Here is a 24,628-nt window from a genome sequence, read left to right as displayed (position 1 = left end):
CGACATACAGTATAAAGTCAAAATCAGTTGATTTCTCATTGGCCATTATGCTAGTCGGGCCTGTGACTGACCGCTCAGTCATTGGAATCAAGATTGGATTGGCATGGGAACTGGCACCGGAGGAGCTTGGCACTGTCCGGGCTGGACCCATGAGGGAATTATCTGCCTTTCAGACGCATAAGGAATGTCTGGGACCTGTGGGTCTGGATGTCTGGCCGTCTCCGCGATTCACTCGGATTAACCTGAATATACGAGACAATGCCTGAGAATGCTCAAAAAAAAAAAAAAAAAAAAAAAAAAGATGCATGGTGTTTTTATGATGTGACTGAGCTGATGTACGGTGGGAATGAACGCTCAGAGGAACGCGGTTAGACGCTGTCAGTATATCTTTGGAGTGGCCGCCGCTGTGATTTGAGGAGTCAAGAGGGCAGGAGGGCCGTAGCCGTGGGTCATGCTGTCTGTCAGAGAGCGAGAGACGTAGAGAGAGAACAGAGAGAGAGAGGGAGTGAGAGAGAGGGAGAGTGCGAGTCCTCCCTCCTTATCCGGCTCCCCCTATGCAAAGATAAATAAAGAGGCTAAAAGCCGAAGAGAAGGAGCAGAAAGGAGCTTTTGTGGCTTCCGAGTGGGGTCCCTTTCATGGCGGTTCCCACAGCACTGGGCCTGTGATGACATTCACCATGTTTCACACACACGCTGATGGGCCCTGTGACTGCGGTGACTTTCGCTGGTGCCGGGCCCCAGACGGGACGGCGAGGCCCCCGAGAGCCACAGGCAGCCATTGTGCTGTCGCCGCGGAAACCAGCCTCTTTATGTCAGACATGTTTTTCTGTTTGTTTTCTTTTTTATGTCTTTAATGTGGGCATGGGGGAATGTTTCCCCCTCTCGTCCCTCCCCCCCCCCCCCCCCACGCTGCTCTGCGTTATTTCCCCCCAGTACCCATCTTCCTTCTCCTCCCACCAATCCGTCCACATTTGTTTCTCCTCTTCCTCCCTCATGTCGCCCCCCCCCCCCCCCCCCCCCCCCCCACCTCCCTCCTTGTTTCCCCCTGGAGATCGTCATTTGTAAGGCTCTTTGCTTAGACAGCCCATATCTTTTTCATGGTGTTGTGGCCTCCCTCTGGCTCAGCTCTTTTTTATCTATACTTCATGAGGTTTTGGCATAAAGTGGCACTTTCTTCTTCCTGCGCTGGAAAAAAAAAAAAAAAAGCAAACAAAACAATGCACACAACCCTAAAACAACAAAACCTAAAGAATTCTGCCTTTCCCACGCTAAGCCAATTTTCTTCACAAGATTAAACAAACTAACCAATAACAAAATGAAAGGAAATTGGAGGAAGGGGAGGGAGAGGGGGGTGGGCGGTGAAAAAAAAAAAAAAGAATCTGGTTATGATTTGAGTCTCAGAGGATGATGCCCCAAAGTCCTCCAATGAGAAAAACAAACCTGAAAAAGCCGACTGTTACTATTTTTAAGTGCTGCAAGAATGCTGTTCAGAGCCATGACTCAAAGGCACGTTGGCCGTGGTCCGTAATCAGTTCATTCTGACTGCTCCTCTGCCACATCACACGCAGGACGCAAACTTTTATGAGCCACAGAGAAAGACGAGGAGGAGGAAAAAAAAAAAAAAAGAAGAAAGGGGGAGAAAGTGAAAAATCAAAGAGTTCAGGGCTAATCCTCTGTGCCCCCGTCAGCCATGCATGGCTGAGGGTTGGGGTGGAGGTGGGGGGGTTTAAGACTCGGCTAATATTAGCCACTGTAAAACTGCTTTTTACTGGAGCGTTTTTTGACTTGGAAGCTGACTATCATTCAAGTTTATGGGGTGGACTAATTTTTATTGCGCGGAGTCACGTGGCGCTTAATTCCTTTATCAGCTTTCTATTTCTGTTAGAGTGTAACATGCCATTCTAAACTATACGAGGGGACGTTCAAAACATAAAGAACACACACAGCTGCTCCAAGAGTGTGCATAGATTTGGAGAAATTGGATTCTAGGTTGAGCTCTTGCAGAGTCATAAACCCAGTAGTGGTGGTGGCGGTGGTACACGATCACTGTTTCACGCTGCCCCAGACTTCTCTCTGACAGGCCCTCACCTTCCCAAATCCCTCTTATAACTTTACACCTCAGATTACGGCCTTATCAGGGAGGCATCCTGCTGGCACCTCGTTCTGACGGCAGCTCGGAAGAGCAAGCGTAAGCCCCCCCGAAAAACCGACATAAAAACTTGCCGCCGTCGTTGCTGGGTCATTTTTAGCGTTCCCGGAAGGGGATTACGGTGAGTGTGCACGGAAAGAAGGGACGGCTTTGATGGAGGAAGGATGTGGGTAATGACGAGCATCATTATCATCTCCTTGGGGAGCCGGCAGCGCTTTTATTGGTCTCAGCAGTGGCTTTTATTATTAAAATGAAATAAGGGCCGCAGTGAACCTTGATTTCTGTCCGGGTTCCTTTAACTGATGCTCAATAAAACCGCCAGAGTGGATCGAGATAGCTGATCTTTAAACTTGCAGAGAAGAAATGACACCGCCTCTCTCTTGGATAGATATCACAGCTGCTCCCGACCTTTTTTGTCAGACACTCCCACAGCGCTGTCAGATGAGCTCAGTGCAGCTAAATGCTTATTTAAAACGATTAATTATAAAAAAGTAATCATTATTGCAACACTTTTTCATGCAAATTCGGTTTAAATTTGTGCTAGTACTGCTTGAGAGGATGCATTTGTACCATTAATTCCATTCATAAAAGTATTTTCACTCCTCCATCCATACCTTTTACCCACTTGAACAGTTTATGCATTACTCTAGGAGTCTTTCGTCAACATATTATTTTAGTGTGCATCTTTTGCTTTCAGCTGGCTATTTCAACTGTTACATCTAGATTGCTGTTTCAGCTCAACTGCCCATTTGGTTTCACATGCCAAATGTCAGGATGGCACGCATTTGTAATCATGTTTTCATGCATAAGTTAAAGTGGCAGTCTCAACGATATTAGTTGCAGCTGATTTTGCGAAACCTGCCGTCAGTGGTGGAAACGTCAAGTCCAGTTTTAAAGTAGAGTTTGCAGAATTCTAAGCAAAATTACAAAATCTGTTCTTGTCGCTGGATGCTAATTGTCCCTTTTCATAATTGCATGAGCAGCTGTGATCTGTGTTTTTGCAGCATGCGGCATGACTACACAGCCGGACACAGTGAAAGGAGTTGGTTTCCTCGCTTAAAGGTTGGAGGTGTGCAGCCTGTCGCGTGCGGCTTCCTGTTGCTGCTCCTTCCTAATCCATTACTCCCTGAGCTCAGTCAAACAGATGAAAAAACAAATGACCATAATGTCAATCATGTTTTGTTTTGATGTCGCATTTTTGATGATCAATAGTAGTACTTTATAACGTCACTAACAAAATACATTCCTGACACTCCTTCATGATAAAAGTCAACTGGTTTTTTATGCAGGGTTAGGGTTAGAAGAAGGAAATATATTCACTTTGCATATTCAGATATCTGCTTTATAGCTTTATCAGATCTTGAGTTCATTGTGCACATATTTTTAATGTAAATGCAATGTCAGTATATATATATGGAGAGAGAGATATGTATAGACGCCGACATACACAAAGCTCAGCCACACACCAACACCGAAAACTACACACGACAGATGCTCATGCATAGCTGGCTCGTTCAAAGGCATACTTGTACGGTGAACTCATTCTATACACTCTACATGTAGATCGGGCATAAACACACGCCGTCTTTCTCAGACATGAAAAGTTGCTTGAGGTCAGTGCTTGAGGACAAATAGCTGACTGGATATAGTACGGGAGGCTTTGATCTTCGGACTTGGCTGTGGCAGAGACAGCCAGCCAGCCAGCGGTGCGGCCCTGCGTTACCGGAAGCTTGTGGTCTGGGACGGCTCCATTTACTACTCTGCTCTGGTGCTAAATATACAATAATAAAAAGGCTGGCAGATTTATTTCAGACTCATACGTTTCCTCTCCAGCGAGGGAAGAAAGGACTGTGCGAGAGACAGACGTCTCCAGATTAGCGAAGAACATTAAGTGATAATTACAGAGAGATAGACAAAAAAGGGAGAGACGAGGTTTCCCCCTCTCGCTTTTCTCTTCCTCTTCCTCTGCCACTACAGAGAGTGGCGTCTCCAAACTAAAGCGGGGCGCCCGCTGTATTAGACTTCCAATGACTGGCTATGATTGCATTATCTGATCCCATGAGGGATAAAAGGACGGCAACACACACGCACACACACACACACACCACACGCCTGTATTTCATTGCACAACGAGCTCTGCCTCCTCAGAAGTCAAACATGACTTTTTTTTTTGAAAGCATCGTCAGCCATACGGCCATAAATATGATTCAAATTCAAACATTGCTTTTTATCTTTTTTCAAGTTAGTTTTCTGAAACGCTCGAGCGTGCACACACACACTCATGCTCCCCCATGTACTCGACTCCACCACCAGTCCACCGCACTCCTCTCAAGGCTCTTTGATCCCTGGTCGAGGGTCCTCTCCGCGGTGCCTCTGTCTGAATTCCAGAGATTCTGGGATAATTCAAACGTTTCACGACACATACTTGGTCCCCCCCAGGAGACAGCGGCGGCGATGGAAAATGCCACCACGGTCCCCGTCTCTCTCTCCCTCCATTGTCCCTACTCTTTAATCAGGCCTTCTCTGTGGCTCGCGCTGCCACCGTGGTGTGTTGTCTCAGCCTGGGAAAATGCCGGCCTAAGTGGCTGTTATGTGCTGAGGCGCAGACCACAGGGACCCAGAGGGGTGCTGCTGGAGCCCTCTGTGCCAGCCGTGGGTCTCCGAGTGGCTAACGCACACAATGAGTGAGGTCCCAAGTCTGGATGCAGCCTTACATAACATCCATCTCTACGTCTATTTACTTTCTTGTCTGGGCTTCGATCAGTAAATCATACGCCATCATAATCATAGGCAAAAACCCAAACGTAAATCATGAATGTTATTTGTTCCTAAGGGGTTGCTGGGTGTAAACCGGCATTAAACTGCCACACAGATAGGGCAGCGCTGTAGAAACTCCAGCGTGATTGCTTGGCCGTGAAATGTCTTTAGAGAGGGAGTTTCCTGCCCCGAAGTCGGCGAATGACCAAAACAAAGGCCTTGTGTTTTCCCTGAGTCACAGTGAGAAGAAGGTCAGCAACCAGAGCTTCCCCAGAGTTCAACCCAATTCAGCTTTGTTTTGGGACAGGCTCGTGTTAGCGCAGGGCGGCTGGGTCAACTGACGGTTGGCCTTGCAGCCGGCCGGACGTAACGCTCCCATCAGGTCAAGTTTACAAGGACTGAGTAAAAACCCTGCTGGTTTATTGTAGTTTATATTTAGTGCTTATAAGCATGAATAGACTTTTTATGAGGTGCCATAAATTTCATTTTCAAAAAAAGGGCGAGCGCGGAGGCTCATGTACGCCTACCCCGTGGTTTCTCCGGGCCACCACGAAGCCTTTGTGTTCGGCCTCTTTGCCATGGGAAAATATCTGAAACAAATAAGTTGCCTGGTCGGCACCCATCAGTGTAAAAACACTTCTGAGAGCTGTGGATTGTGCTGAGAGGGTGTGGTGCAGCGCTCAAGGAACTACTTGTTTACCCTTGCTGTGTCCGAAAATAAAAAAAGGAACTATTTTCTCTCCGAAATGGAAAGCAAATAAACAAGTATTCTTGAGCAGACAATGTGGGCAGGCGCGAGCAGCCTGTGGTCACGCAGCGGCATGCTGGACTTAGTGTGAAAGGGGAGGCTGATGCTTGGAGGTTTTCCCCCAAAAACACCGTCACCGTTATCATCATCATCAATATCAATGTGTCTGCAAAGGGAAAATAATTGAATTTATCTCAGAAGAGTGAAAAAAAATGTATTTGAGGCTAAGAACATATAGTTTGACATGAACCAACACATTTCTGTGCTGATTTGTTATTTATTTTACTGTTAATTTATCAATACAGAGATAATTTTTTGGGAACTTACATTTCAGTAAGAATTCCCATGCAGATAAATACGGTTGAAAACTCTGTCAATGAGTTTCGTAACATAGTTTAAAAAATATTGTGCCAGCGTACAAAAAAAATACAGTTTGCAGCAGAACTCTGCATTTTGCATTAAAGCACAGGCGAGTCAAATTTACTACATTTTGTGATCTGTCAGGACGATCGTAAACCCCCACAAAATGTTCCGCCTCCGCTGGTCAACAGTGGAAGTTTTTGACTCACGTGGACACAACCCCTGCAAGACAGTTTTGCGCTCCAGTATTGTTTAACATCACAAGTAATAGTTTTCAGCAAGCTAAGAAAGGTATAGGGGAATTGTTGCATTCAAGGGCGCAATCTAACCCCGCATATAAGCAGGTTTTAATCTCAAAGCATTGTAAGTGTTGGTGCATGATTTTTCCGGCATGATTGGATTCCTTTTAGTATTGTTAGGTTAAAAAAAAAGTTGGAGGCAGCACGTGCCCAAGCAAAGGACAATTTGAAAACGGTCAAAGGTCTCCTAAGAGGCCTGTGAAGGTGAGTAACCAAAGCATCATTGTTGAATGTACACCAGGCTGTCATGGGCACAGTAACTGACAGTCAGCAATGTTAGTCCCAGAGGTCTGTCGGGAGCATAATGAAACATGTTTTAGAAGTGTTGGACGGATAAGAAAAATAAAAGCGTCAAGTTTAGGTATCTATCTGAAGATAGTCCAACTTTCTAAACAGATACTTTGTGGGAGGATTGCACAGAAGTACACTGAGCAACACCGTACAGATAGATTTTATAGTAGGGCAGCTCTCACATTTCTCACATTACATCTGTAAAATCACACAAGATCCTTTTTTTTTTTTTTACAAAAACAAATTAATTAATAAATAAAAGATTCAATATACAGACTGCACAGTATGAATCTTACTGATGTTACAGTGGGAATGGAAGCTGACTGTGTATTCGTTAGCTTGATCTAACTGGCAAATTAGCTACTATGCGGACCATGCTGACTTGCAGATGTCTGTAACTCGGTTATAGCCAGACTTTCTTCTTTGCCATCAATGAACGTGAATTGATTCTTGTTATTTTTTAATTTATTTCTCCGATGGCTGTCTGTCACATCCATCCTGTTGGCTCGCCCGTGGACAGGCAGGACACACCGTGCCTCCTCTGGAACAGATACATTTTGGGCATGTTTTAGATCAAGGTTTTTAAAACTGCAACTTGTACCTGCAGCAACTACATACAGTTTGTTGTTACGTTCTGTTCCATTTCTGTTTTACTAGTGTAAAGCCGAGGGTAAAATATACTAGTGGGACGTAAATGTTTTGTCTTCATAATAATATCAAGAAACATCCACAAAAGGGCACATATTCTCCATTAAAAATATAGTCTCCTTACTAAGTTGCTGAAGCAGGTTAAATAGGTAGAATTTAGGTGACTTTATTTTGGTTGTTTGTGCCGATTTTCTAGCGTGTTCCATGCTCGCTCTTCCGATAGGTGGTGGTAATGGACCTACAAGCTGGTCCGCCAACCTGTAGTCGAATTTGAAGAAGGAGAAGAAGAAGAAGCGGAGGAAGAAGAAGAAGAAGAATGTCGACACTGATTCTTGCTAGTTGCTGTCTATCCGCTACGGAATAGGATTTACTACAGCGTTATTTCACAAGTGAGCTCGTTTTATGTTTTATTTTATTTCACAGCGTGCCAGCATACTTCGAAATATGCAGTCTGTCCTGTTAAGCTGTTGTTTTATAAAGTATCACCTACTAGCTACCTAGTGCTAGCACGCTACGAACGCTAACTTGTTAGCAAACAGAACAGAGAGGTTCATCTTCCCATTATTTTAGGTTTAATGTTTGTATGTTTAATCCCCAGAAACTGTTGTGTTTTAAAGTAGTAAATGTTGCTTAACCTCTGGGACAATAGCTGCTCATGGCGAGCTCTTTGGTTGAGTATTTCTGCGTAAACTATGTTGAATAAACAATGCATTCATACTACATCAGTACAATCGCCGCAAAACAAGAGAAATCAAAGTCAAGAATCATAAGTGGAAAGGTAGTTTTATGCAATTTAAATGAATGTTCCGATACCCCCCCTTCACCTGTCTCTTCTCTTCCTGGCAAAGCAAACTGGGGTGCAGACATGGAGGTGCCTTGCTACATGTCCAAACTGCTGTTTGAGCTCAATGAGCAGCGCAAGCGGGACTTCTTCTGTGACTGCAGCATCCTCGTTGAGGGCCGTGTCTTCAAGGCCCATCGTAACGTTTTGTTTGCCGGCAGTGGCTATTTTAGGGCTCTTCTGGTTCACTATCTGCAGGTGAGGATACGAATGCTTCTGTGTTTTTGATAATCAAGCAGTATATAAAAAGTAAACGACTTCCCCAAATGGTGGATGATTGTAGGAGCTGAACTCGTAAGTTAAACGTCATCCGACGTCGTTTTACACTTTTGAACACATCTCTTCTCAGGACAGTGGACAGCGCTACAGCACGGCGTCATTGGACATCGTAACAGCTGACGCCTTCTCTGTTATCCTGGACTTTCTCTACTCTGGCCGCTTGGCCCTCAACAGGAGCAACGTCATTGAGGTGATGTCGGCGGCCAGCTACCTGCAGATGACTGACCTGGTGAACTTTTGTAAAGGGTACATCAGCTCATCTCTGGAAATTTGCAGCAAGGACAAGGAGAGGAACACGGAGAAAGACAACCAGGCGCAAAAGGGGGGGACGGGTCCTGCAGACAGTGGCACGTCTGCGGCAACGACCTCCGGCGGTGCAGGGGTTGCAGAGTCTCATTCACAGGTTGCAGAGGCAGATAGAGGGTCAGCTTTAGGTCCGGAGTCTGAGACCTCAGCTAGGACCCCTTTGTCTATTTCTGCCACCACCCCTCCAGGCTCCAGCAGGGACAGTGGTTACCCTTCCAGGGAAGAGTTTGCACCTGGAAGTGAAAGACAGAAGGTACATATAGACCAGACTAATCTCTCATCCTCCTCATCCTCTGCTTTGACTCTAGAGTTAGTGAACCCTAAGATAGAGTACGACCCTGACGAGGAGCTTATGGAGTCTCCTGACACCAAAGACCTTGCGTCGTATCCTGGACCCTCTCTGCACAATGCCCATCATAATAGGCTACTCCCCACAAGTCCCTCTCCCTCTAACGAACGCTCCCCCTTGGGATACAACTCCTCCTTTAATGCCAGGCAGCTGATGGAGATGTTGGCCAGAGGCGAAGGCCCCAGTCCTCTTGGGGACAGAGTGGGGCAACGCTTTACACAAGGACTAAGTAGTAGCACGGGAGGAAGCAGAATAGACGAAGGGTTAGGGTTTGTGGGCTCATCTATCATGGAGATCCAGTCTGATTGGCTTGGAGAGGACACAGGTAATTGTTGGGAGCAATCATACAAATAGGTTACGGTGACGTTTATTTCCCTGCTGGCTTAGAAAACACCTCTATTATGCATCTGCTTTAAATTCAGTGATATTATCAGTAAAATATGATGGATTTTAACTGTTGGCCTCTTTCTCCCCCTGCAGGCGATGGCTTGGTAGTGCCAGTGAAACTCCACAAGTGCCCGTTCTGCCCTTACACTGCCAAGCAGAAGGGGATCATGAAGAGACACATACGTTGCCACACAGGCGAGAGGCCCTTCCCCTGTCCCATGTGTGGCAAGAGGTTCACGCGGCAGGAGCACCTTCGCAGCCATGCCCTAAGTGTAAGAAGAAACTAGATTTGATTGTGTTATCCCATTTAATTTATTCGAGCTGGCATCACACATACATGTGTAGGCACCTTTAATCCGGAACAGTATAGCCTACAGGTTTCAAAGCAACATATCGTGCAATCCAGATGCCTTATTTCAGTGAGGCAATGCCGAATAATATACTTAAAGTATTACAACCGCATGGTTCAGGAGTAAAAGAATCCAGGTGCTTAAGTGGTCTGACTGTTGTCCAAAACCTGCTGGAAACATCTGGCACATTTTGGCACACAAAAATGATAAAGGAGGAGTAGCTGAAATCCAATATCAAGCAAGAATGGAAAACAATCCCTCCTCAGTAGTTCTGTATTTTGAAAAAACAAATGACTATACCATAACCTTCAAAAAGCTTAGACTGAATGCAGGGCTGTTACATTAGAATGCATTCATTTTCTCTAGTGTACCCAATGAACTGGCAACTGAGTGTAAATTGCTTTTTTTTCTATTCTATGAGGTTTCTAGGTTTTCTGTTTCTATTCTATGCATTCATCTGCTTTATCTGCCCATTTGTTCTTTTGTTTTTTTTTAATGGTAAACCATATCAGGCATTATCATCAGACATGTCTGGAATGGATTTTAAAATTTGTTGTGCTAGATGGTGTTGTTGCAGATTACAGATTGATTGCAACATTTTGACTTGCTTACAAAAAAAAAACTGTATAGTCCATAATACATCAAGAAGACAAAATGGCTGGCTCAGGACCACTTAAGCCAGTAATTGCTAGTGGTTAGTTGTAAACAGTAATTAGCATCTCCCTTCTTTAATCGAATGCTGTTTCAGTTCTTTTTCCCTGTTGTGTTTTGTGTGCAGAGAAGAAGTTGGTATAATGAGTGCAGTAAATCTCCTGCCTCCTTTGTTGTTGTTCTCCAACTATAATAATCTAAACGTTGATACCGCCAAACATAGTGATTTACATATCCGTTTTGCTGACCATCCACAGGTCCACAGACAGTACTGGCCGGTGTCGTGTAAGAGCTGCAGGCGAACATTCACTGGGCCGAGTGTGTCACCGGGACTCAGGCGTTTTGGCATCTGCGACGGCTGCAGCTGTGTGACAACCACTCACGATGACTCCACTCCCGTTCACCCCTCCAGCCAACCGGAGCCGATGGAACGTGCGGACGGAGGCGCAGACTGGTCCAGTTTTATGGACGACGTGGATGAGGTGGAGGTTGGCAGAGTGGAGGACTTAGTGGAGAAACAGATGCTTGAAAGACAGCTAGCTGCTTGTACTGATGTAAGTCACACACTGTGAATTTATATTTAAATTTCTAATTTATAGTCCCACACCCTGGAATACATGGACTTTTTAGATCAATGTTTCACTCCTGGTAAACTCCCAGAAGTGGAAAGAAATGGTAAAATGGACAGAAAGCCACTGGGTTGAAACAAACTGAAAGGAACTTTACAACAGCAGGTAGCTGTAATTATGTTTTAGGGAGCAGTCACAGTTTGCAGGCTCAAACACTCAGTGGCGCCCACAGTTGACTTTTGAATGCACCCCCATTCATATCAGGTTGGTCAAGACTTGATTACAAAAAGTAGCTGGCTAACATTTACAACATTTATAAATTAACTCTCAGCCACTTGCAGTATTATCATTTTCACAGCTACTCAGCTGTCCTAATAAAAAAATGTCCTTAATGTTGAGCACTTTTTCATAATTGTATGAAAGGTATGATGTTTATAGTATTTATTGTGGCGTACACTCTTAATATATGCTAATTATGATTTCATACATATTTTTTTTTTGGTATCTGTAAAAATGGAAACAGGCTCAACCAAACAGGTTCAGTTTTCATTTATTGTTAAAGACAGCGACGTTTACAATTATTATAGACTAATGGTATGCCGTCATATCATTTATTGAGATGTTTTCAAAGCACTGTATAAATGCACAGATTTATTTTTTTCCCAAGGTACTAGTTTGGTAAAACTTGCTCCAGTATTTCCGTCTCAGTATTCTCTTTGTCTCTTCTCCCAGACTGAGACCATGATGTTGAGGTCAGGGCTCAGTGTGGGTCAGACCATGTGTTGCGTGTTCTCCTTACGGCGGACAAATATTTGTATAATGTGTGTTTGGATTTGTTGTTCAGTTGCAAAATATATATATATTTTGCAGTGATCATATGCCATGAAGGTAGTATTGTTTGATCAGTAAGAATCAGTGCCTAAAAGTATTGCACAGTACTCTGTGTTTTGATGACATCTTTGACATACAGAAACCTATTAAGTCTAGGTCATGATTTTCCATCACTCATGTCAGCATTATGTAACAGAAAATGTACTGGAAAAGAGTGGGAATCATCATCATTGCAATAAATGTCTTTTTTTTAAAAAAACAAAAAACAATCTGAGATTATTATAATCTGCTGGTTATGTCAATTTTGCTGCTTTTTCTGACATGGATTGTCCAAATCATTGCACATCGGACATAGTATATGATCTGTGAAGTTTCTCAGTCATCCAGGTCATGGAGAAGCTAGCTTCTGAAGAAGCTACTCGGATGAATGGTGAAACGTCTTCTCAAAAAACTCTACAAATCCAGTTGCCTTTTTTGAACCTTTTTGGACATAGTATATGATCCAAATGAAGTCTGTGGCGCCATCTAGTGGTAGAGCCTCTACCTAACAACGTGGTTGTCCTGTTGAGCTCCAGCCACAGTCTATGGTTGCATCCAGTCGTTCCATAGTGGTGGAAAACTGAAAACTGCGCGGAAGAGATTGAGGTTATGCAAAAAAACTTTCCCCCGTGCTTTAGATACACATATTTGCCTGTGGTCTTTGAAACCCTTTGCATATTTCTGCCCAGGTATTCGAATAATAATGGGAATACAATATTTTATATTACTCTGGATAAAATAAGTCTCTGTCACAAGTAAAACGAAGCAATTTGTACTTATTTGCTAGCAAATGGGTACTCTAGTGTAAATGATTAATTTTTAATCTAAAAGCTGCACACACACACACACACACGCAAAAATCATTAAATCACTGGCTGACACTGGCCTATCCTTACTGGGCCAAATCCTTTTATTTTGGAGGCTGTGGTTTTTTATAGTAGTCTTGAACTGTATTGTGTACTGACACGCTTATATTGTTTTTCAACCTCATTTCAGTCAGTGGGCTGGGCTAAATAACAAACACTTTAGTGCTTAATTCAGTCCAGTTTAACACAAAGTACATCCTCCAAAATCATCACACTGTTGAATGGCCACATTTCTCACAATATTTCAACATAAACTGAACATTATAACAGCCATGAAGGGGTATTTAAGTGCAGGACTGTTATTACAATGCATTCCTTTTCATTAGTGCACCACATGCTTTGGGAAATGAGTGTAAACTGAACATTATAACTGTCATGACGGGGAATTAACTGCAGGAATGTGACTTGTATTGTTTAAATGGACTGTTCTCCCCCATGTGTTGAAGTTCCATTAAACAAAACAAAGATGCGGGCGGGGCAGGAACACATCCGGGCATTTGGACTGTACTTGGTCAGAACTGTACTTGGGCAGCGACTGATGACGTTTCTGATGAAGTCCACCAGAACAGACCAGAACGAATACCAACAAAACAGCCGGCTTGTTTTTGGCAGAAACGAGGCACTGCGGCGTGTCCAGAAGCCTTTCTCCGGGAGCAAACATGGGGAAGTCGCGAGATTTGAGCGAGTTTGAACGAGGCATGATAGTGGGAGCCCGCAGCGCCGGGTGCAGCATCTCGCAGACCGTGGCAATGTTTGGATTTTCAAAGACTGCGGTGTCTCGAGTTTTCAGGGAATGGTGCGAAAAACAGAAAACCTCCAGTCATCGGGAGCTGAGCGGGAGAAAGCGCCTCGTCGACGAGGCCGGCGAGAAGATGCTGGAGAAAATAATGGAGGCGAACAACCAGGCTACGGATGTGCAGATCCAGACCATGTACAACAGCAGCGGACCGGAGAAGCCCATCTCGCTCAGAACCACCCAGCGGACCCTGAAGAGGCTGGGTTACAGCCGCAAGATGCAGCGGCAGGACGTGCTGGTTGCGGCAGGGCTGCAGGCTTTAGCTGTGTACACATCATGTCCGCAGCAGCTGGAAACCCCCACTGACTCTGTGTGCGAGAAACAAACTGACCCTGAGACTGAGTCTCCCACGGATCTTTCGAGCAGCAACGAGAATGACAAAAAGGATGTAGTAGTAGCAACCTAAAATGTTCCAACATGGCGGCGGACTCCCAAGATGGCGAACTGTGCAGAAGCTCCTTTTTTATATATATTTTTTATTTAAGCACTACATTTTCCTACACAAAGTAGGGAGCACAGCCGGGAAAATAAAATAACTACGCAAAATGAAGAGGACAAAGTGACAGTACAGACAACAATACAAAAGAAAATAAACAAGCAACTAAAAAAGTGACAGCACTCCTATTCAAATAAAGCTTATGAGAGCAAGGCACAAGACATTAAAGGAGTGGACTGGCTTTTCTTTCCCACATTTTAACAATGTAAAATAAAAAGCAAAATTATGAATAGGTAAATACACTGAAAGTGGGGGTGAAACCTTTCCACTTGCATGTGTTTGTTGTGCTGAAATCATCAGTGGTATATTGCTGATATTTAAATGTTCTTTGATCTCGGGGTCAACAGAATATTTAAGAAACGAGGGGAAAGGTTTCAGTTGTTGAGTGAAGTGTTTCTACTGTGGCCCAAATGTACTGTGTTGTTTTGTTTCGGAAAATAAGCTCACACCTTTATTACGGCTTTGTTATAAAAAGTTGTGTTATGTGGATAAGAAATCCCAAGTAAACGTTTTACCAAACAGTAATGCTTAATTGTGCAAGTCAGAAAATTCTACAGGAATTTTTGACACATCAAAGTCACATTTATGCAAAATTCCTCCATCTCTGTTAAACAACTTGTTAGGAATATGGTGCCATGTACCTGTGAAAATTAATGCATTCCAGTCTATCTAAAATAATAGAATCAAGTTGCTACCACAGCACAAAACAGGACTACAAACCTCAGCCACGAAAATAAAAACACTGTTGAACAGTTGTTTTAAACAAATGCTGAAGACCATAGCATTCATGAAGATAAGATTTAGTGTAGGACTGTTATATTAGAATTATCTATTGAACTGGAGAAATATTTACATTACCTTGTAACCTTTTCACACGTATGCACAATTTATAGTTCTGCGGTACATTAACTGTGTAGCTACGACGTAGTCCGCACACCTACAATGTAACCTCACGTTCACCGGTTGTTATTGGTCCGAAATGCAATTTCCTGTCCACTTCACTCAGTGGCCGGACAAGCACAGAAAGTTCTCTTTTGTCCAGGTTCATACACACCATCTACTCAGATGTCTATGTCCTGTGCTACAGTGATTTCAGTGAAACTAACTGTTTCCACATTTGTTATCTTCAACTCCAACATCAATGCTCAGCTCCACTCGTCTTTGTGTGAAGAGCCGATTCGCCGCCTAGTGTTTCGGTGGCGTAATTACAGAACAATACGGACACACCAGTGTACAGGTATAAATGCTTTTAACAGTGTAACCCCCTATGTCTTACGTACGCCGTCAACGTGCAGTAACAACTGATTCAAATTCAGTTGCTCTTAAGCTGTGGGCTGTATTTTTCCACATTAAATTGAAAGTTATACAGTTGGATGATAGATTTGCTTTAGGTGAAATAAGCCTTGATAAATCTTTCGCATTGAATCAGAATCAGAATCAGGATCAGCTTTAATGGCCAAGTATGTACACATACAAGGAATTTGACTCCGGCAACTTTGCTCTCAAGCACAGAAACAACTTAAATAAGTGAAAGAAAAATAAAATAAAATAAAATAAAAGCTTTAGAAACAATACTAATTTCATCAATTGCTATTGGAACTGTACTCTTATCTTTTCATACCCCCAAGTTCTTTATCAGCCAACCACATGATGGCCATCAATAACAGCATGTCTGTCCTGTAGATAAGCTTTGGGTCACCTTTTCCTCTCTTCCACTTTTTGCCAGAGACTGGTGATTGTTTGTTGGTCCTCTTTGTGTAAGTTCTCCCTGAAAATGATTTTTATAGATCTTGGCATTTTTTGACATCTTCCAGACATGATCAGAAAGAGTTCACATTGAAAACTGCAGGATGATTTGCCTGGGCCTGCTGGTGTCTGCACCTTGTCTATTGTACCTTCCAGCCTCTCTTTGGATAGGGGTACAAACTTGGTTAACATTTGGATCACGTCATCTGGGATGGTTTCTACCTCTCTTTTCAGGGTGCTATTCAGACATAGCAAATATCACATTTATTTTGTGCATGCGTCGAATGTGCCCAACAATGCTTTCCCTTTCTGTCATGCATTCCTTGTTTTTTCAGATTATCTTGTGTGATTACTTTCAAAGGCTTGCATGTTCACCGTCACCGAGTCTGACTTTTTTGACACCCATAGTATTATTGCCACTCAGAAGGTTTGATGAGGTCACACTGGGTGTCAAACATATGAGTAAGGCTCTGAATAGCATTGAAGAGGACATTGTTGTCTTCTTCGTGGGCAGCAGATTTTTTTAAACTTCATTTGTGTTTGGGCCGTTCACTGGTTCGCTGTCTTACTGTGCTTGTGTCTTGAATTAACAATCTATGTTTTGCTGGGAAACCTTTGGACCTGGCATTCATGTGGATATTACCTAGACATGTGGCACTCACCTAGACCAGACCAGGCACCCCCACCTCATAGCAATGACACTCCTTGATGGCAGCAGCCATCCCCAGCAGGATGCAGCCTGACACAGACACACACAAAAACGGTTTAGGAACAACTCAAAAAACACAAACATGAAAAACAACACAAGGTGCTGACCTGCCCTCCAAATTCTCTAGATCCCAAACTGATCAAGTATCTGTAGGATGATCCACAGAGGCCCCTCTCCTCAACCAATAGGACCCAAAGGCCCCCCACTAACAACATCTTGTTGCCAGACACCACAGGACACCCTCAGAATGTCCATTCTATAATGAGTCACAACAGTTTTGGAGGAAAAGGGAAGATCTACACAATATTAGGCAGGTGGTCATAATGTTATGCCTGATCGGAAGTCATACGTTGCTTGACATAAGTATTAAGACTTTGTTGGGTATTCAAAGGCAGCTTCAGCCTGGTAAACTTGACTTTACACTCTGACATGCATCTGTAAACCTAGAAATATCTCATACATTTTCAGGCGTCTCAGCTCATTTCTGCATTTTCAGGCTTCTGAAAAGACCTACACAATATTAGGCAGGTGGTCGTAAGTTATACCTGATCAGTGTATGTGCCTTATTCACTAAACAATTATTTTGTGTTCAGCACCACTTGTGTGTAACAGCATTAAATATACATTAAATTATTTGATATATGTAGTATTCATTAATTCTGTGTCAAATATTTAAATATTTTGAATGACTGGACTACTATATTATTTTTTATAGAATGGAAGAAAATATTCTCGAGGGACACAAGCCAACTGAGGAGGGCGACAATAAGCCAATAAGCTCGTGTAATCAATTGTTTTAATGCGACGAAAAAACCACAGAAGAAGAACGGCTGTTATTCTTTTTCATTGTTCGTTTTACAACTTGTGTTTGCCGGAAGTGAGAGTGTGCGGCGTTTCAGGAGGCTTTTTGTTGGAATCTTTTTCATACAGTCTATGGTGGGAGCCCGTACCTGGACACATGGGGAAGTCGCGAGATTTAAGCGAGTTTGAACGGGGCATGATAGTGGGAGCCCGCAGCGCCGGCTTCAGCGTCTCACAAACGGCAAACCTTTTAGGATTTTCAAGGACCGCGGTGTCCCGAGTTTTCAGGGAATGGTGCGCGAAGCAGAAAACCTCCAGTCAACGGGAGCTGAGCGGGAGAAAGCGCCTCGTCGGCGGGGACGGTGAGAAGATGCTGGAGAGAATAGTGGAGGTTAACAACGGGGCCACGACTTCGCAGATCCAGGCCATGTACAACAGCAGCGGACCGGAGAAGCCCATCTCGCTCAGAACCGCTCGGCGGTCCTTGAAGAGGCTGGGCTACAGCCGAGGGACTCAGGACCAGGACCAGGACCAGGACGTGCTGGTTGCGGCAGGGCTGCAGGCTTTAGCTGTGTACACATCATGTCCACAGCTGGAGACCCCCACTGACTCTGTGTGCGAGAAACAAACTGACCCTGAGACTGAGTCTCCCACGGATATTACAAGCAACAACGAGAATGACAATAAAGAAGCAGTAACAGCTTGATTTCTTTTCCAGCATGGCGTCCCTTTAACCCTAAATCATTTCTCAACTCGCATTAATAACTTAATTTAGTGTAACACTTTTGTTTCATGTATTTATATGTATGTCAATACGTCATATTATTTGTATGTCAAATAGTATCCAAATGTTGTCTTGAAGTAGGCCTAAGTGTTGTTTTTTTTTTATAATATAATTTGATGTTATCAGTTATGCAAAGGAAACCCCTGCCAATTTAGTTGCCTTGAAAACTAATTAAAAGAAGCCTGTGTCTTGATGTCTGATCGTTTTCTCAGTCTTACCTCCAAATCAGCAATTGTTTTGTTAGGAATACAGAGCTGGAAAACTGAGAAGACTAACACATTCAATCTTGCATTGAACTAAATGTGAGCAAGAACATATAATGGTATGGAGGACTGGAGTTGGAGACTGGAGACTTGAATGAACATGTCTTTAAAAAAATGTGTAGAATTAAATCTCTGATTCAGATTTAATTCGTGGTGAAGAACGTGGTGGCGATTTTCCTGACTTGCTACCCGCCAAACTCCTTTAAAAACCATCAAAGAAGAAGTCTTACAATGTTAAAAATAGGAAAGAAAAGGAAAAATCAAGGAGGTTATCAAAAGAGAATGGCAGACGTGGGAAAAGGTGAGCAGAGAAAGACACTGTTTTGCTGGAATGTTTCACATATCGAAGACAAACCAATTTTGATTTAAAAAGAGATTGTCAGATCTGGTAGTTTTGTATTTTTCTTTTAAATCTGTTTTTCGCCATATTGACAACCACAGTATGATAGTAAAAACTGCTTTACAATTTACACTGATCAGGCATAACATTATGACCACCTGCCTAATATTGTGTAGGTCTTTTTGTTCCTCCAAAACTGTTGTGATTCATCAGAGAATGGACATGGGCCTTCTGAGGGTGTCCTGTGGTGTCTGGCAACAGAATGTTGATAGGGGGGGCCTTTTGGTCCTATGGGTTGAGGAGGGGGGCCTCTGTGGATCATCCCACAGATACAGTTTGGGATCTCGTGAATCTGGAGGGCAGTTTTTTTTTTTTTTGGGAGTTGTTCCTTAATAGTTTGTGTGTGTGTGTGTCTGTGTCAGGCTGCATCCTGCTGGGGATTGCTGCTGCCATCAAGGAGTGTCATTGCTATGGGGTGGGGGTGCCTGGTCTGGTCGAGGTGGGTGGTAGCTACTTGTCTAAATAACATCTAAACGAATGCCAAATGTCTCCCAGCAGAACACTGTATTGTCACAAGATGGTCAATGTTATTCACGTCCCCTGTCAGTGGTTTTATTGTTGTGGATGATCAGTGTATGCACGATGCAGGGTTGTCTATGAAAATGTGAAGCTTGGATGTTGTAACTAATCCTAGCCTGCAGCGGGCAGTAGTACGCCGAGTAGCGTCAAACCGGCCATAAATCGTAGAAGAAGAAGCCACAAGAGTTACGCGTTAACGTCATAGACGCAACAATAATGATAACAGTCATATGACGAGGAAACACTTCACCTGAATGGACGCAACTAACTAAAAATGAAATCTCCTCAATACCTGTCAGCGGCTTAATTTGCTGCCTTTCACAGTCTGTTAACAGTTAACTGTGGACTTCTTAGGAGGCAGAAAGTCCCTGGAAGCACCAAGTTGTCTGGACATCTGCAGGAGTTTAGCAGGTAGGCTGATTTACTGGAAAGATGCTCGCCGTTTTCCTACTTGTCGTCGCGTTCGTTTCCCAAACCGCGGCTCGCTACACCGCGGACTGGACCAGTCTGGACGCCAGGCCGCTGCCCTCATGGTACGACGAGGCCAAGGTGGGGATTTTCATCCACTGGGGAGTGTTTTCCGTCCCGGGCTTTGGAAGCGAGTGGTTCTGGTGGCACTGGCAGGGTCAGCAGCCTCCGGACCAGAAGTGCGTAAACTACATGGCCAAGAACTACCCACCCGGGTTCAGCTACCCGGAGTTCGCTCCTCAGTTTCACGCTCAGTTCTTCAACCCAGAGGACTGGGCGGACATTCTTAAAGCCTCTGGTGCAAAGTGAGTTGTATTTCTCTATAGCTAAACGCATTTAAAGGCGTGTGCTTGTTGACGTACAGTCTTTTTGCTGCTTTACATGTCTTGAATTTGTTTTAAATCACAGAGAGCGTTGTCACACATACTCCTTTGTTTCACTTCCACTGCTTTTACATTACAGATATGTCGTCCTCACTGCCAAACACCACGAAGGATTTACTAACTGGGGGTCTCCAAACTCCTGGAACTGGAATTCTGTGAACACTGGTCCTCACAGGGACCTAGTGGGGGACCTGGGAGAGGCGGTGCGCAACAGGTGGGTCCTGAAATTGCACATTATAATGTCGATGAACTTCGCAAATCTTTTTCTTAAATGTAATGGCTTTGTAATGTTATAATAGTTTTCACTTTGTATTTTCAAGTCATTCCATTCTGTTCCATTTACCGTCAGCCAAGTCAGAATCTGTTATTTCCTTCGGCAGCTTTTTGCCTCTGAGTGCATTCTGAAAGCCACTCTTCTCAATGTGACCCTGCGGGAAGTAGTTACTTACTGTTCCCTTTTTATAGTACTTTAAACCTGTTCTTGAAAATAACAAAGCTCGAAGCCACAGGGGTTATTGTAAGTAAGCCAGCTGTCACAACTGCATTGATTTTTACCACCGGTTACTGATAAATTGTTCCACTTGTGAACTTAGGGGAGCCCAGTAATATTGTCCCTGTGTTCTAGATCTGAAGAGAAAAATATGCATCAAACAGTGTGTCAGCTGATACATGATTACAATCTAACGATGACACGTCTTTGCACCAGCGTATTTCCTTATGCTACTAAACTTTGTCCTTGGAGGCCCTTCAGATGTTTGCAGCTGCACCTGCTGCAGCTCTTTGTATCGCGAGTCTGACTGTTGCAGAAGGCATGATGTTAAATTTGAATAGCTTGCTCTTAAATTTTACACACACGCACAATTCAGATGTATTTCCAGATTTAATGGCAATCCACTGCCTCTAGATCAGAGAATACACTGATCCAATCTTAGCACTGATACAGACCTTATTAAAGGTGTTTCTGCTGAGTTGCTTATTTTATAGTCACCACGCAGGGGTGCTGACTCAGCATGCCCGTCGTCATGTGATATTAGATAATATAATCATAATGTTTTTGTGTTTTCTGTCACATTCATCTCTGCAATAATGACACATTCCAGTGAGATCTTATTGCCTCTACTGACAAAATGTAAAAGTTTGTTATTTTTCTCTTTTAGGTCATTGCACTATGGACTCTACAACTCCCTGTATGAGTGGTTTCACCCTCTCTATCTGAACGACAAGAAGAATGGATTCAAATCACAGGATTTTGTGATGCATAAACTGCTTCCAGAGCTTTATAACATGGTTGTAAGGTATGTGCTGCTTAAAACTGCTCCTTTTCTTTGTGCTTGCACATATTTTATTCTGCAGTGGTTATATTGCATTTTTCTCAACGAGCCACACACCATGATAGCAGTATGTTTCCTTTTGCCTTGCAGGTACCGACCAGAGGTGATCTGGTCTGATGGAGACTGGGAAGCACCTGACACCTACTGGAACTCCACCCAGTTTCTGGCCTGGCTCTACAACGACAGCCCCGTTAAAGTAAATGTCTTTATGACAAGGAAACAATAAGTCACTATGCAAGAAGACACATACTGAAACCTATGTCAGCACGGTTGCACGTACTTACCAGATCTCCTTGTTGTAGGATACGGTTGTGACCAATGACCGGTGGGGGGCTGGCTGTGCCTGCAAACACGGTGGCTACTACAACTGCGAAGACAAGTACACTCCAGGACAGCTGCCCAAGCACAAGTGGGAGAAATGCACGTCTGTGGACATTTTTTCCTGGGGCTACCGTCGAAACATGAAGATTAATGAACTTATGAACATGTCCTCCATCATTGCGGTGAGCATACTAAGATTATTTTCTCATTTTGTTGTATACAGCTGTCCCACATATTGAAGTTTGAGTGCACAGCTTTAATGAATAGATACACATAATTCTTTTGGACACATTTCTTTAATTGTAGTGTCTGTGTTATGCTTGTCGACTAAAAGAGAAGTCCACAAAGCTGTTGTGTCTAATTCAAAGTTTGATTATTCTACATTTTCTGTTCCAATGTCCCACTTCTCCTTTCAGACCATTATAGGAAGTGCAGTTTTTATCAGTTTGCTGTTCCATGTAATCTCCTGTGTTACTCGTTTAATGTTACATCTTGAATGTGTCACTGGCCATCAAATAAAGACCAATATTTTAGTTAGGTTCATGATGGGACAGTTAGACTTTACACATCTGGTCTGGATAATGAACGCAATTTTAATATTTCCTGCTTCTTTTTGGGCCTGCTATTGCTTTGTTACAGGATCTGGTCCGCACTGTGGCTCTTGGGGGTAATTATCTTCTGAATGTGGGTCCCACACCCGACGGAATGATCCCTGCTGTTTTTGAGGAGAGGCTCAGGGGTGTTGGAGCCTGGCTAGACATCAACGGGGAGGCCATCTATGCCTCCAAGCCCTGGAGGGTGCAGATAGAAAACACCACTGTGCCAGTCTGGTAAGAAGGAGGGCGTGCGTTTACATATCACATTTAAAGTTTTAAAGCTAATTTGGTGTAGGAGCACTGAGCTTTCAAGCTTGGGCTTGAGTGCAGAATAAAATTAGATTGTTAATGCTGTTATTATCTCCATTGTTGCAGGTATACATCTAAAGGGAGCACTGTCTATGCTATCATGATAGCCAAACCCCCAACGCTGTCAGTGCTGCTGTTGGAACCCAAAACATCTGCAACCACGAAGGTAAAGGGGCTGAAACAAGTCTGTGCATGTTGTTTTTATAGATTGCAATAACTCAGAACAATAGAGCCTCACTAAAAATAGATCTAACCTTGCAAAATACACAAACATAGTTAGGCAAAGTGAAACAGTGGAGCTGTACTTCTCTGTCAAAAACACTTAAGCCCTAATTTTACGCTTGGCAACGATTCTTGGAGATCGCAGACAAAAGCCCAAGATGTTACTTTTAATAATGATACATCATATATGAAACATGAGAAACAACATTGTGATCTTTGTGTCTTCTCCAGGTGACCTTGTTGGGGGTTCCCAAAGCCTTACCATGGTCCCAAGTCAAACCCAATGCTGGCCTTAATATCACCCTGCCAGAGCTGCCTTATACTCCTGGTCTGGCGTGGACACTCAAACTGGAAGGTGTCCTGTGAGCTCTAAACATCTGAACTTCTACAAGGATGATTATTTTGAATTAGGTAAACTCAGGTTTTTGATATGTAGAAGCTTATGAGCTATAACTGACGTGACAACTCTGGCATAAAGGGTTAACGTTTTATGAAAGAATGGAACACTCCTCTTCAACGAGCCTTTTGTTGCTTGGAGGACTAAAGGTTTAATGTGTCACTGCTTTTTAATTGTGCTCTCTTTTTAATGATTGCACGGTCATGAATGAAAAGTGGAATCTGCTGTTCAGCTCCAGAAACTCTCCTGGCAGTTTCTCCACTGTGTAATTGCGAACGATGAGTGTTTGAGTGGTTTGTTTTGAAAATCGACAGTGTACACACAAAGCACTTTCTTTTTTTACTTCCTTTTTGAAATGGCAGAATAAAAACATTCTTGGTTTGTTATTCAATTCAACTCTTTCTGCGTCTAGATGTTAGGAGTTTTGAAGCATAAAAGGTCAAGAGGTTATTTTGTTTAATAGGAATTCAATCCTCCTTCAAGTCTCATCACTTCAGGAGCTTATTTCCTGCCGCCATGGTATGGTCAGACACACTTATCTCTCTAAAACCCCACATGATATGTGGATTTCTGTAGTACTAACAACAGCACTGTACTTTTTAATCACAATTTCTTTTGCACATGTTTTGCCAAATGCCAAATACGACATGGTTAGTCCTGGATAACTGCTTTGGGCCGAAATTGTTAGCACTTTTATTTTCAGCTGTATTCATGAGCTACGACGTGGGAAGCAGTGTATGCCATACTTATCAACAAATTACACGTTCAGTGGAGTCAAAGAATTGACACACAAGAAAGACAAAGGAGACGCAGCACCCCATCATTTAACTCGCTAAAATAGCTTTATAATAATCATATTAATAGTAATAATATTAGCCATTAGAAAATGTTTTGACAACGTTGACAGTGTTACATTCTGTGTTGGGGTAAACCACGTCACAGTGTGCCATCTCTCTGGGCTATGTCAGACGTGCTCCTGTTGACACATCTAGATCCATAAAACATATCAATAAATAAATTTGTATGTACAAAATGAGAAACACAACACAAAAAAAAAAAAAATACCAAAATCATGATTTACACTGTGCAACGTCCTCCGTCGCCGGTGTCCGGCATTAATATATATTCAGACTATCTCCCGGTCACCTCGTGTTCTCATGCATCTTGTGTATCCGGTGGTGGCGTTATGAAAGTTTGTATCTTATGGCATTTCTATTGCTATATGGTCCAGTCAGATCGTTTTAGAAGTGAACAAACAAAAGCGTTTAGTGTCCATATGTACAGTATGCTGTCTTGGCACTGAATCGAACGTGTATAAAACAAGTGAACTCAAGAATAAAGCTTAAAGACAGAAAAGCTAAACCCGT

At 43.2% G+C, this 24,628-nt stretch overlaps 2 protein-coding genes across 3 annotated transcripts; both read left to right on the top strand.

The window, feature by feature from the left end:
• The first annotated feature begins 7,542 nt into the window (after positions 1 to 7,542).
• zbtb8b (zinc finger and BTB domain containing 8B) lies at positions 7,543 to 12,883 on the top strand. Of its 2 annotated transcripts, XM_084563762.1 has the most exons (5): positions 7,543 to 7,641; positions 8,101 to 8,291; positions 8,443 to 9,352; positions 9,508 to 9,686; positions 10,673 to 12,883. In XM_084563762.1, exons 2-5 carry the CDS (start codon positions 8,118 to 8,120, stop codon positions 10,985 to 10,987), a joined length of 1,578 nt encoding a protein of 525 aa, XP_084419888.1. In that variant the 5' UTR covers positions 7,543 to 7,641; positions 8,101 to 8,117; the 3' UTR covers positions 10,988 to 12,883. The 2 variants fall into 2 exon arrangements, with proteins under 2 accessions (XP_084419888.1, XP_084419887.1); XM_084563761.1 differs by lacking the exon at positions 7,543 to 7,641 and having other exon boundaries at positions 7,879 to 8,291.
• Positions 12,884 to 19,448: 6,565 nt separating this feature from the next.
• LOC311501056 (tissue alpha-L-fucosidase-like) lies at positions 19,449 to 23,647 on the top strand. Its single transcript, XM_084562713.1, has 8 exons — positions 19,449 to 20,007; positions 20,165 to 20,299; positions 21,243 to 21,380; positions 21,507 to 21,612; positions 21,719 to 21,919; positions 22,377 to 22,567; positions 22,709 to 22,808; positions 23,096 to 23,647. Exons 1-8 carry the CDS (start codon positions 19,667 to 19,669, stop codon positions 23,228 to 23,230), a joined length of 1,347 nt encoding a protein of 448 aa, XP_084418839.1. The 5' UTR covers positions 19,449 to 19,666; the 3' UTR covers positions 23,231 to 23,647.
• The last annotated feature ends 981 nt before the right edge of the window (positions 23,648 to 24,628 follow it).

Source organism: Chelon labrosus (genome assembly GCF_963514085.1).
Source record: "Chelon labrosus genome assembly, chromosome: 16".
Lineage (NCBI taxonomy): Eukaryota > Metazoa > Chordata > Actinopteri > Mugiliformes > Mugilidae > Chelon > Chelon labrosus.
The sequence above is the reverse complement of the archived record's forward strand: the minus strand, read 5'-3'. Positions and strand labels throughout refer to the sequence as shown.